Source organism: Miscanthus floridulus, chromosome 14 (assembly GCF_019320115.1).
Source record: "Miscanthus floridulus cultivar M001 chromosome 14, ASM1932011v1, whole genome shotgun sequence".
Lineage (NCBI taxonomy): Eukaryota > Viridiplantae > Streptophyta > Magnoliopsida > Poales > Poaceae > Miscanthus > Miscanthus floridulus.
The window spans coordinates 98,096,335-98,109,132 of NC_089593.1; the positions used below are offsets into that span (position 1 = coordinate 98,096,335).

Genomic DNA, 12,798 nt, shown 5'->3' on the forward strand with positions numbered 1-12,798 from the left:
TAGGCATTGAAGATCAACTTACCGATATATTCACCAAGCCATTGGATGAGAAAAGGTTTTGCAAGCTAAAGAATGAGTTGAACATATTAGATTTCTCAAATATGTGTTGATGCAACCCCCCCCCCCACTTATATGACTTGCCTCTCCTTCGAGCAATCCAAGGTAAAAGTTGATTGGCCTAACATACATCCTTGTTAAGGACATGTTTAGTGCATCTAGTCATCTCTCTATTTTATTAGGCTCATTCATGAAAATCAAATGAATTTGATGTTTATATGGTATCACTATTGCTTCTATGCTTGACTTAATCTAGTGGTAGTATATGACATATTTATGGGCTTGTAAACCTAGTGTTTAATCTAGAAAATGAGCTCTAAGTGTTTAACTCAACATGGTACAAGATAACCCTTACTTGGAGGTGTGAAGAAGCTTGTCCTCGGATCAAACTAAGTTAAATATCTTTGGCAAATGATCTAGATTGGACCAAATTTGGGAAAATGATCCTCACCCCATTGATTGACATTGATAATCTCTACCTATCTATGTTTTAAACCTTTGTGGTCATTGATGACAAAGGGGGAGAAATAGTGCACAAAGATAGTGAAAAGACAACACAAAGGGGAGAGAAATAAAGATACAAGTGATAGGGGAAGAACTTGACATAAAGGGAAAAATATGACAAAGGAAAGGGAAATTTTGAGCACACAAGTAGGGGGAGCAAACTCATGAACTTGTATGGTGCATTTGAATGTGTATTTCATATGTTTGCTTGCATGGCATAAGTTTTAAATTTCAACATACATGCTTATGTGATGTATGCTAGTTGTAAGATTGAATGATGAAATAAAATCACTAGATAACTTTCATTTCCAAGTATTGTTTCCAAGTGGTATAGAACTAACCATGGTGCTAAGGATGGTATAATGGTGCACTCTGATTGGTATCACGCTTCAAACGTCCATCTTTTTTACCTTAGCATCATTTGGTAGACATTGACTCCTATATTTCCTATCTAAGTATATGTGCAAGATACAATCCAAACTCTTAACACATATATAGGGGGAGCAATTGCTACCATATGGAGTTCATGAAACTTGTCCATATCCTTTTACACATGGTAAATATGCTTGGGCAGGCAACATGGATTCAATTGAATTTCAATTCATATCTTTGTGAAAGGGTTGTCATCAATTACCAAAAAGGGGGAGATTGAAAGCTCTAGTTTGGTTTTGGTGAATTGATGAAATCCTAAGTGCTAACCTAGTTTATCAAGTGATCATGAGATAGGTAGCACACTCCAAGTGATAAAGCAAATGAAGATCATAGCATGATGATGATGATGCCATGATGATGATCAAGTGCTTGGACTTAGAAAGAAGAAAGAGAAAAACAAAAAGCTCAAGGCAAAGGTATAAACCATAGGAGCTATTTTGTTTTGGTGATCAAGACACTTAGAGAGTGTGATCACATTTAGGATTGATAGCCGTACTATTAAGAGGGGTGAAACTCGTATCGAAATGCGGTTATCAAAGTGTCACTAGATGCTCTAACTCGTTGCATATGCATTTAGGATCTAGTGGAGTGCTAACACACTTGAAAATGTTTGTAAAAATATGCTAACACATGTGCACAAGGTGATACACTAGGTGGTTGGAACATTTAAGCAAGGGTGAAGAAGTTAGAGGTGAAAAAGAGTTAGTCTTGCTGGTCACTGAGTGACCGGACACTAGTCTCAGAGGGACCGGCGCATCCGGTCAAGTGTGGCAGCATAGACGCCAGCGTCGGTCATCGACCGGACGCTGGGTCTTGGACTGACCGGACGCTGAGGTCCAGGGTCTAGTCCTATTGTCGGGCAACGCAGAGAAAAGTCACTGAGTGACCGGACTCTGGCAGGGTCTGGTCAAGCATGACCGGACGCGTCCGGTCGAAGAAAATCATTTCTAGAACCTTACTGGAAACGACCGGATGTTGAAGGCTGAGTGTCCGGTTAGTTTGTGCACTGTGTTCGGTCAACAGATGACCGTTGAAATCTAACGAATAGTATTTGAAGTAGGGGACATGTGGCCTGTATCACGTGACCGGACGCTAAGGGCCAGAGTCCAGTCGATCGGACCGAAGCGTCCGGTCACCCCGCGTTGTGCCAAGTGAAGGGGTACAATGGCTCTATTCTGTGGGGGCTTCTATTTAAGCCCCATGGCCGGTTGAAGCTCACACCTTTGGCCATTTTCATTGACATAGCAACCTTGTGAGCTTAGCCAAAGCCCTCCCACTCATCTCCATCATTGATTCATCATCTTTGTGAGATTGGGAGAGAATCCAAGTGCATTGCTTGAGTGATTGCATCTAGAGGCACTTGGTGTTCATGTTTCACTGCGGATTTCGCTTGTTACTCTTGGTGGTTGCCGCCACCTAGATGGCTTGGAGCAGCGAAGATCGTTGAGCGGAGAGTGGTGATTGTCTCCGGCTCTGATCATGGTGATTGTGAGGGGTTCTTGACCTTTCCCCGGCGGAGAGCCAAAAGGTACTCTAGTGGATTGCTCGTGGCTTCTGTGATCCTCATCTTGTGTTAGTTGTGCGGCACCCTATTAAGGGTTTGGCGTGTGAAGCCAATTAGCGCGTGAACCTCCAAGTGAGTGAATCGCCACAAGGACTAGCTTGCCGATAAGCAAGTGAACCTCGGTAAAAAATCATTGTGTTCATCATTGATTCCGAGGTGATTGGTCTTCATTGTTATTCATCCTTGTGATTGATTGGTTCCTTCATCTACACGGCGGTATAACCTTCTTGATCACTCTCTTTATATTACCGCAAACTCGTTGTCAAGCTCTTTAGTGTAGCTAGTTATGAGAGCTTGCTTGCTTGGTTGGTGTGGCTCTTTAATTAGCCTTTGAGAGCATACTAACATAGGATAGTGTCATAGCTTTTGTGTGATAGACATTATCTAAACTAGAATTATGGTAGGTGGCTTGCATTTTGAGTAGGCTAGTGCAACACTTGTTTCACCTCATAATTGTCTAACCATTTTGTTAAGTACTGTTGTAAAAATTTTATTAGGCTATTCACCCCCCCTCTAGCCATTAGGACCTTTCAAGCCTATGTCCGGTCAAGAGACCAAGGGCGGCCTTCACTGTGCGCCATTGACCGGACGTAGGACCCAGCGTCCGGTCACTACATGACCAACATCCGGTGCACTCTGTGAAACCCTATCTTTTCTGTACAGGGTGCCAGTGGCACCATCGGACTGTCCACACTCTACGGGCGGACACTTCACCGGTGAAGTTTTGAACCCTTGCTCCTAAGTGCTAAACACAATGTGTATCACCTTTGTGCATGTGTGTTAGCATATTTTCACAAATGTTTTCAAGGGTGTTAGCACTCCACTAGATCCTAAATGCATATGCAATGAGTTAGAGCATCTAGTGGCACTTTGATAACCGCATTTCAATACGAGTTTCACTCCTCTTAATAGTATGGCTATTGATCCTAAATGTGATCACACTCGCTAAGTGTCTCGATCACTAAATAGAAAAACTCCTATCAATTTCACCTTTGCCTTGAGCTTTTTGTTTTTTTTCTTTCTTCTTCTCCAAGTCCAAGCACTTGATCATCACCATGGCATCACCATCATCATGTCATGATCTTCATTTGCTTCACCACTTGGAGTCATTCTACCTATCTTATAATCACTTTGATAAACTAGGTTAGCACTTAGGGTTTTATCAATTCACCAAAACCAAACTAGAGCTTTCAGCACCTCCCTAGGCCTACGGACCAACTCGGCCCGCTCCTCCTCATGATCCATCCAAAACTCTTAAGGCTCGATGGTACACACTCATTAGTTACTTACACGCTTACTCTGATCATAGTCATCTGAGAACAGAGGGATCCTAGAGCTAAGGCCTGAAGGCATGTTCGACGGTGGCGCCAGCAGCGTCACCCGACTACTGAGCAGTAGCCCCATGAAGAAGCTCATGGCGCACAGCATGATGACACGCTTCCACTACATCATCCATGCCTGTGGCATCTTCTTCTCCAGCTACGACTATCTCTAGGTCAGCACCACCTGTAGTGTCAACACGAATAGCATCTTCTGCCACCATGCCTCCTTCCACCCGAGCCCACGTGGCATGCCCTGAGCGCTCTCTGTCGCCATCTCTGTCTTGGGCCCCACTGCCTTCATGATGTCATAGCTCCATCCTCCTCCACCGTGACCTAGCGCCAGATCCTGCTATGTAGTGCTCCGCACGCCCACCCGCCTGCCAGGGTTTGCTAAAAATGCATGTTGCAAGTATATATTTCAAGTGTTTCAGATGTTTCTGAGGTGTTTTGTAAGTGTTTCATATGGATATTGCATATGTTACAATGGCTATACACGTATGTTCCAAGCGTCTGTTCCAAATGTTTTTTCTGTTTTTTCATACATATGTTAGCAAGTGTGTTTATCTGGATGTTGCATATGTTTTTCTAATGTCTTTTCAAGTATTTTCATTTTTCTTGCAAGTGTTTCAGACACATATTTCAAGTGTTTCATGTGTCTTTATACGTATATTGCAAATGTTTCATCTAAATGTTTAAAAAGTAGATCGGGTGTTGCACATGTTGCAATGACACTGGTGGCTGGCGGACAGCGGCATGTCGCAAGGCTTCGGCTCCTTCCTCATGCAGCACGCCTTGCCCTCCTCTCCCTCCCCTCCTTCCCTTCCCTCCCTTTCCTTCCCTTCCCTCCATCTCGACACGGCAGTTCAAGCTCGACGAGTGTGATGACGTGGACTCCCAATGAGCGCAATGCCTATAGATGTGGTGGCCAGATGAGCGAGCGGTGGTGGTGGCCCCGAGTGGGTAGACGGTAGGCGCGATGCTTGCATGGTGGCCCCACAGCAAGCTGAGGTCCATGCCATCCGCTCGCTATGCACGGGAAATAGAGCAGCCATGGGCATCCGGACATGGGTGTCCATCCGGACGTCCGGACGCTAGTCCTGCCCTCAAAGAAAAAACAACATGGGCTGGGCTGGCCCGGTTTGTGAAGGAAATGGTTGTGACTTCACCCTTTAGATAGTGTTCGGTTGGGCTAAGGAAACACAGTGTTCCAGCTACACCTCCTATGACCCTCGACAACACAAGCCAGGCGCCAAAGCAAGATGGTGGCCTCTAGCGGAGTGAACAGACCCAACGGCCCAACAAACGTTTCTTCGGATCCGAGTGGAACGGGCCCGTGTAACTGAGTACAGATAGTTGTGATGTCGTGTGAAACCTACCGGCTGAGTCCAAATGCTTAAGAATCTCTATTCTACAGTTAAAAAGATCCAAATGTCATCGTCATCGCTCAATTAATCGCCCCCTCGCTAATCACCCCTCCCCGCACTGTAATCGCCCCGCCCCACGTCCTCTATCATGTGTTCACGTAACCGCCGCCCGTGCAGACGCCCACCTCCTTCCCTCCCGCCCGCACAACCGCTGCTGCTTCGGATTGACCACGTTGCTCGTGCGGGCTCCCGTACGGCGAGGCAGCCTTCCTATGATCTCAAATAGAAGATACCATTTCGCTAGCAATCTTTTTAATTTCTAAAGAGACCCTAATTTTTCTTGTATTTGTAGCCACAGTCCCTGACTAGATTTCAATTTCAGATTTTTTTTAATTTTAATTTGAATGTAGTTCGCGTTATTTATGAAAGTGCCATCAGTAGCTTATAATTAGCATATCTTCTCCGTTTTAGCTCTGTTTTCGGTGATTCTCGTGTGTGTTCGTAGCGATGCATAGAATAAGTTTATAATCTTTTCAACTTGTTTTTCCATTGTTGGTGTACTGTTCTAATTATAGTTCTTGTTTGCTATGCATGATTGGTTCTTGTGTGTTGATGTTTGATGATCGAGTATAGACGGTGAGCAGTTTTTCGGTGAGCAAGACTAGTACTTTGATGACCAGCAGGATCAACATGAGTTTGCTGAGCAAGGCAAGTATAGCATGAGATCATCCTTGTTGTCCTATTCACGTTAATCATATTTTAATCATATGCATGTGTCTACCTTGACTACCATTAAGGATATCCTAGCTTTGTACTTGTACCTTGTAACCTAAGGGTTTATGCATTGGGTAGTATGATGCTAGCGCTCAATTAAAGACCATGATCTTATAACTTGACTAATATAATATGCAATAACCACTAAAAGATGTTTTTTAGCAACAAGGAACAAGAGGACTTAGAGCATAGTTTTTGTGATGCTCTAGATTTCTCTTCTTAAGGACTTCTCTATAAGTGATCATCTAGGACTTACAGTACAACCATGAGTGCTATATGGCTCTGGCTTTAGTTAAGTATAAGGACCTTTTCTAGCTTGTTAGTGGTTACCTTTATGACGCAAAAGGGGCTTGACGAGCTGAGTATAGTGTTGCCTTTGTCCCTATGTGTATAGCTTGCGCGGAATGTGCCATTCGGAAGGGGGGCTCTATATTCCCTTGCCACGGAAACCTAGCAGCCCTAACTTGTTAGACAAACCTTTAAAAGACTTCATAGTAAACCCTGTCGATCTTCCTTGGTAGTGGGTCAAGAGGCTCGCGACCTCAAGCGAAAGGGTAAATCACGGCTCATGGTGAAAGTGTACAACCTCTGCAAAGTGTAAAACTGGTATATCAGCCGTGCTCACGGTCACGAGCGGCCTTGGACCCTTATGAAATAGATGATCACTAATGATTATTTGTTTATGCTATTCATTATTCATGTTTACCTAATTATGCTATTCATTATTCATGTTTACCTAATTATGTGTTTATATGGGCTTGTGGTAAACTTTTGTTTATGCTATTCATTATTCATATTTACCTAATCACGTATTTATATGGGCTTGTGGTAAACTTGTTGCTACTCAATTGCTTAAAATTGTGACTTACTAAAAGCTAATCCAGTAAACCAGTGTCTACCTTTTGAGCCTTATGAACCCCATGTTATTCTTGTTGAGTACGAGATGTACTTACGCTTGTCTTTACATTTTACTTGGATAAAAATCCCGGATGGGTACCAGATTGCTAGAGTTTGAAGAAGTTAGGCTTGTGATCATGCAGTCAATGTCCCTATGGAGTGGAGTCTTCACCCAAAGATCGGAGTTGTCTATCTGCTGTCTGTGCCTAAGGTTATCTTGTTTGTACTAATATATTATGTATTAAGGATTGTCTTTTGATATTACCTCCATATGTAGTCATACGTGTGATTTGACTTCCTGGGCTCACATATGGTGTGTATCTGGTTTTGTGCTTAAAACCAGATGCTATACTCGTGCGCTAGGTGCACCTATAGTAGTTTGCATTAGCTACCACACAAGGACCTCCAATGGCCCTTTTAAGGCATATGTAGGCAAAGATTCACGTATTAAAATATGATTTGAATTCTATAATCTATTGTAGTTGTCTCAACCTCGAGGCATGAGAAACTACAAGGCAAAAGCGTTGCATGTCTTAAGTGGAGAAGTCATTTAACGTCAAGTTACAAGTCGAAAGTTTTTGGTAAAAGGTTCGATGTTGTGAATAGAGAAGGCTATAATTTTAAGGTGGAAATCCTAATACATTGAGTTATAAATTACACAATCTAGGTGAAACTTGATTATGCATTGAGTTTTAAGATGGATTTTTAACATAAAGTGAGTCTGGAATCATAATACCAAAGTTGTGCCCATTCACTGAGTCACAAGTCACATGTCTTGGGTTTAAAGATTTATTCTATTGTGTTATAAATTAGAATTTAAATAAATATATGTTCTAGTCAAAGGTTCAAAATTAAATTTGTCACATGTAAACAATAATAATAGTTAAGAACAAGTCATAATAGATAAGTCAAACTTATCTTAAGTTTGATCAAATTTATAGAGAAAGTTGTCAAACATTATGATACCAAATAGTTATACTATGAAAATATGTTTCATGATGAATCTATAATAATACTTAGAAACCTTTTAGAGAGGACATCTATGGTGTTTTCACTTTAAAAAAGACTCTGGTTGTTCCACTTTATAAAAATGGTTTGGTAGTTCTACTTTTGTAAAGTGAATATGATGAGAACTGTCAAGACAACCAGCCCAGATCGAGTGGAAGGAGGCAACAATGAGGTCATCATCACAGTCTGGTCTATTGGGTGCTCAGTCCTCAGTCGCCATCGTTGCCAGGAATGAAAATACTCAGGCGTTTGAAAGCTGTAATAAGCATCTTGGATAGACTTAAGTATGCACTTTGTTCTGGCGTCAGTGCCAAAAAACTGAATGAACTCGAATGTTTGTTTGCTTTTTGAAATATAAAAGCAGGGGTGACCTTTTGTCTAAAAAAAAGTGACTGATGATACTACTTTATAAACATGGTTGTGGTGGTTCCACTATCTACATAGGTGCTCAAGGCATCCTTCCTTACACCATGTGCTGCCCTACATGCGTATCACAGATGGCCATTCCTTGGAACTTGGAAGTGCAAGGAGCATATCTCGAGTGTAAATAGATACTCCATCCATCCCAAATTATAAGTCTCCAAGAATCTTGGAGAGTCAAAATATCTCAAGTTTGACCAAATTTATATAATAAGATAATAACATTTATGATACCAACTAAGTATAATTAGATTCTTTATTAATTCTCTCTATAATTTTGATCAAACTTGAGATGTTTGGATTCTCCAAAATTCTTGAAATGACTTATAATTTGAAATGGAGGGAGTACCACTTTATACAAAATGGTCATGGCTGTTCCACTTTATAAAAATGGTTGTGATAGTTTCAATTTTATAATGTGGTTGTGGTGGTTTTACTTTGTGCAGAGATGGTTACAGATTAATTTTATTTTATCAAAAAATAATCAATCAATCACATATAAACCAATTTCCAAGTAATGGCAAACGTGTATCGTGTATCGCAGTACAAGTATTAGAAACAACGGTGGATCGGAATATCACATATCGCTTCACAGGCATGCACCCTGTTCTCCCCAGTTCATCCTCGATGGCCCATCATGTGATTTCCACAAATAAACCATTAAGAGAATGCAACCATGAATTGGCTGAAACCCTCTGTATTATGGACTCCTTACTGGTACTCACATCACTATAAAACTTATAACGAGTGTCAACCAATCACAAAGATTGTCATCAACTTATCTGCAATCAGCACAGTGAAGGGGCTATTTGGTATCCACTATCCGATGAGCAATAAAGGCCTAGATCTGGCTCCAATATTGTAGTATGGTATAGGCAAGGAGAGAAGGAGGGCTGGACAGGGTTGGTTCTAAGGACCACGGGCTCTGAAGAAACACAAGCACCCGCCGGCCTGGCCTTCTGGTATCATGCCACCGCCCTTGCTTGTGTCGAGGGCCTCCAAGAACCGCACCACCTCGTCCATGTCAGGACGCTTATCCGGGTTCGCGTCCCAGCACTTCCGCATGATGTTCGTCATTGGGCTTGGGCAGCAGCGAGGAATGTCAGGCCGCAGGTTCTGCACACACAAACAGGTGGAAACCATCAGGTGTAGTGAAGGTTTGGCACATGCATGCGCACACAAAGCATTATTGATCTGTTCTGCCCAATATGTTCAGTATGTGGACGATTATCAACAGTGAATCCAGAAAGTGAAAACAAACCTGATGAACAACGGCAGATGAGACGTCTGCAAAACTGAGGTCTGGATATGGCATGTCACAGCAGTATATTTCCCATAAGCATATGCCAAAACTGTATACATCACACTTTCTATTGTATGGCTTGCCTTCAAGAACCTGCAGACACCAATAGAAAAAGAACAAATAATTACTCAAAGCACTTGCCACGATAACGAGAGTAATCGTTTTCGTACAAATCTTAAACAGTAGCGTAGTATACCTCTGGGGCCATGTAGCCAAGTGTCCCTGTCGCACCTGTCATATCCTTTGGATTCTGAGCCTCAACACGAGCAACACCAAAATCAGCAATTTTAAGGTTTCGCTGTGTGTCGAGCAGCATATTTTCAGTTTTTACGTCCCGATGTACAATCTTTCTTGAGTGTAGATAGCTCAATCTGCAAAAGGGACCAACAAGATAGTTACCACAAGATACAAGAAAAATACGCTATAGTGACCCAAGTTTTCTTTTAAAAAAAGTTTTTTATATATCTTGCTTACCCTCTAGCAAGATCCAGTGCTATCTGAACAACAACTTTGTATGCAAGCTTCCTTCGCCTGTTCTTTATTAAATATTGTTTTAGTGTTCCTCCAGCGAGATATTCAACCACAACACAACATGCTCTTGGCGGCAGCTCAGTGCGCCCACCACTGTTGGAACTATTGGCTGGAATCTTAAGGTCTGCGGTACCCATTGATGCACCAACGAACTGCAATAATAAAGAAAATAACAAGTAAACAAACTATGTAAGTGGACTACAAGAAAAAGGCTACTACTACAGAGTAAAGACAGCACCAAGACATGACAGTCCTGACTCCTGAATAAACATTGCACAGAAGATAAATGAGTGTGCAGCTTTGTGCTAAAACATAGTAAGCTGAAATGTTCACCTTTGTAACATTTGGATGGTTGAGCTCATGCCAGACAGCAACCTCCTGCTTAAAAGATGCTCGCAGTGTGGCAGTTTCAGCTTCTGATGCAAAGCCATCTTCACCCCAATCCAACAGTTTTACTATATATGTCATTAAAGAAAAAAGAATTAGCTAAACATATGAAGATCAAGGTGGTGCTGTTGATTATTTGGTAAAGCTTCGCAACATACTAGAAAAAGTACAAATTTCAATTTTATATTATGTCCACAGTTCAGGTAACTTCATCAGTACGATAACATGCTAGTGAGAACAGCTGTCTTAGATGATCTACAGGAATTGACCATCACAGTTTCTGTGTAAAGGACCAGGACACTGAATAAGCTCATGACACCACAAATGCCCCGAAATCAGGCACCTGTTAAAAGTGAAGCTGTAATACCTAAGGAACTGAAGCTGTAATACATAAAAACTGAAGCTATAACAGGTTTCAGAATTACCAATCAAAAACTCAGACTACAAGAAAAAAAATCTGAATCCACAAAGATGCAAATACTTCACAGTTCACACAAACCACTGCAAAGAAGCTCTTTGCCACATAACGCATAATTATATACTGATCACTTGTGCAGTTGTGCTACAATCCGCCGTGTGTAGACATGAGAGCTCTATTATCCATGAACAACCATTGTTTCTGAACTCACACGGAAGGTGAAACAAGGCAGAGGCAACTCTTTGCTAGAAGCCAATAACAGAAGAGGACCAAGAACAACGAATATTCAGAACATATAGTAAGAGCTTGTTACTTATGTATGTATGTCTCATTTTTTTATTTTAACCAGCTGATACTCAATGTGTCATTTGCCATGCTAGCTTGTCCGGATATTATGAAAACGATTCACCTATCTACTGATGAAAACCAAGAAATCCTCTGCAACTGCCGAACAGCGTAATCTCAGTCTCAGAGGCACAAATAATCCACAGACGAGGAAACAGGGGTACCTGCGACGTCCTGCCCATCATACGTGCCGCGGTACACCGTGCCGTAGGTGCCCTGCGCGATGACGTAGCGAATCTCGAGCTTGGCGAGGTCGATCTCCCAGTCCTCCCTGGGCCCCTGGTTGTACGACCCCTTGTGCTTCTCCCAGGTCTTGGCCAGCTGCTTCTCCAGCTGGATGTCCAGGCTCTCGAGGTCGATCTTGTCGGCCCGCACGTAGGACTCGTTCTTCGCCGCCGCCGACGACGCGCCGCCGCCGCCGCTCGACGCCATCGCGGCCCGGGACCGCCTTTCGGCTTCCGGCTTCCAAGAAGTCAATTTCCCTCCCTTACCGGAGGCTTGCAGCCTCCGCGGTGGTTGCTACCACAGTTGACTCCTCCGCGCCGCCGGGGGCGGAGGCCAAGGTCGCCAATTCTTCTACAGAAACGGGAAGGAGGTGTAAAGAGGCGAGATTTCCGCGGAATTGAAGAAAGTGAGCCCCTAAAAGAAATCTTGGGACACGAACTGGGCACAAGCACTGCTCCAGAACAAAGCAAGCAAATCGCCGCGCAATGGGCGGACTGGAGCGAGGGAGAGAGAGAAAGATTCGGATTTGGATTCGGTTGCAGCTAGCTCCGAAAGGCGAAAAGAGCGAGCGACTCAGCACGAGCAAGCGAGGGCGTGCTTACCAGCGGGAGGAGGAATCGGTCGCCAGGTCGCGGTGGATCTGCAGCTCCAGCACCACTACACGGGAGGGGCGGCGGAGGCGCGGAGCAGGAGGACGGCGAGGATTACGGAAGCTGAGGCGAATCCGGGGTGCCGCGACTCCGTGGTAGCGGGACGCGGTAGACGGCGAGGCGGGAGCCGGGAGCAGGCTGCGGCGACAGCGACGGCGACGGCGAGGCGGGTTTGGGGCGCAGGAGGCAGGAGCAGAGCAGGTGGAAGAAGAGTTGTTTGCAGAAGTTTGGGCCGCGCGTGGTAGATGGATTGTCAGAGGAGTCGGAATCGCAGGCAATAATTACGAGAGGGATTAAACCACGTTTTCAACGTTGACACGGCTGGTCGTGCCACCTGTTGAATGAACAAAGGAATTTCATCACGATAAATAAACAACCCTCGTGCCCGGGCTGGGTTTGGAACCGAAATTAAGCTTCTTTTTCTGAAATTCAGATCTACGGAGTTATCCATTAATCCTGCCATATATTTTTTATAAAATGAACATATTTAGATATACAAATATTGGTATACTTTTTTCATAAATTTAGTCAAACTTAAGATTTGTTGGCTCCTCGAAATACGAGATGAGTACTTATTTTGGAACGGAAGGGCTATGT

At 43.3% G+C, this 12,798-nt stretch overlaps 1 protein-coding gene across 2 annotated transcripts; it reads right to left on the minus strand.

The window, feature by feature from the left end:
- Positions 1-9,002: 9,002 nt before the first annotated feature.
- LOC136504192 (serine/threonine-protein kinase 52-like) lies at positions 9,003-12,452 on the minus strand. 2 transcript variants are annotated; one of them, XM_066499044.1, is made up of 7 exons: positions 12,154-12,452; positions 11,491-11,899; positions 10,510-10,631; positions 10,120-10,328; positions 9,842-10,016; positions 9,604-9,738; positions 9,003-9,458 (listed from the first exon to the last, which is right to left on the minus strand). In XM_066499044.1, the coding sequence occupies exons 2-7, from the start codon at positions 11,756-11,758 to the stop codon at positions 9,252-9,254; spliced, it is 1,116 nt and encodes a 371-aa protein (XP_066355141.1). In that variant the 5' UTR covers positions 11,759-11,899; positions 12,154-12,452; the 3' UTR covers positions 9,003-9,251. The 2 variants fall into 2 exon arrangements, with proteins under 2 accessions (XP_066355141.1, XP_066355140.1); XM_066499043.1 differs by having other exon boundaries at positions 11,491-11,902.
- Between the last annotated feature and the right edge of the window lie 346 nt (positions 12,453-12,798).

Bases quoted from the DNA above. Each gene is read 5' to 3' on its own strand.
- LOC136504192 (XM_066499044.1), bottom strand. From the start codon at position 11,758: ATGGCGTCGAGCGGCGGCGGCGGCGCGTCGTCGGCGGCGGCGAAGAAC. The intron at 9,739-9,841 runs GTATACTACGCT...TGGTGTCTGCAG, and splicing joins TTGGCTACATGGCCCCAGAG to GTTCTTGAAGGCAAGCCATA. The intron at 9,459-9,603 runs GTTTGTTTTCAC...TTGTGTGTGCAG, and splicing joins CATCTGCCGTTGTTCATCAG to AACCTGCGGCCTGACATTCC.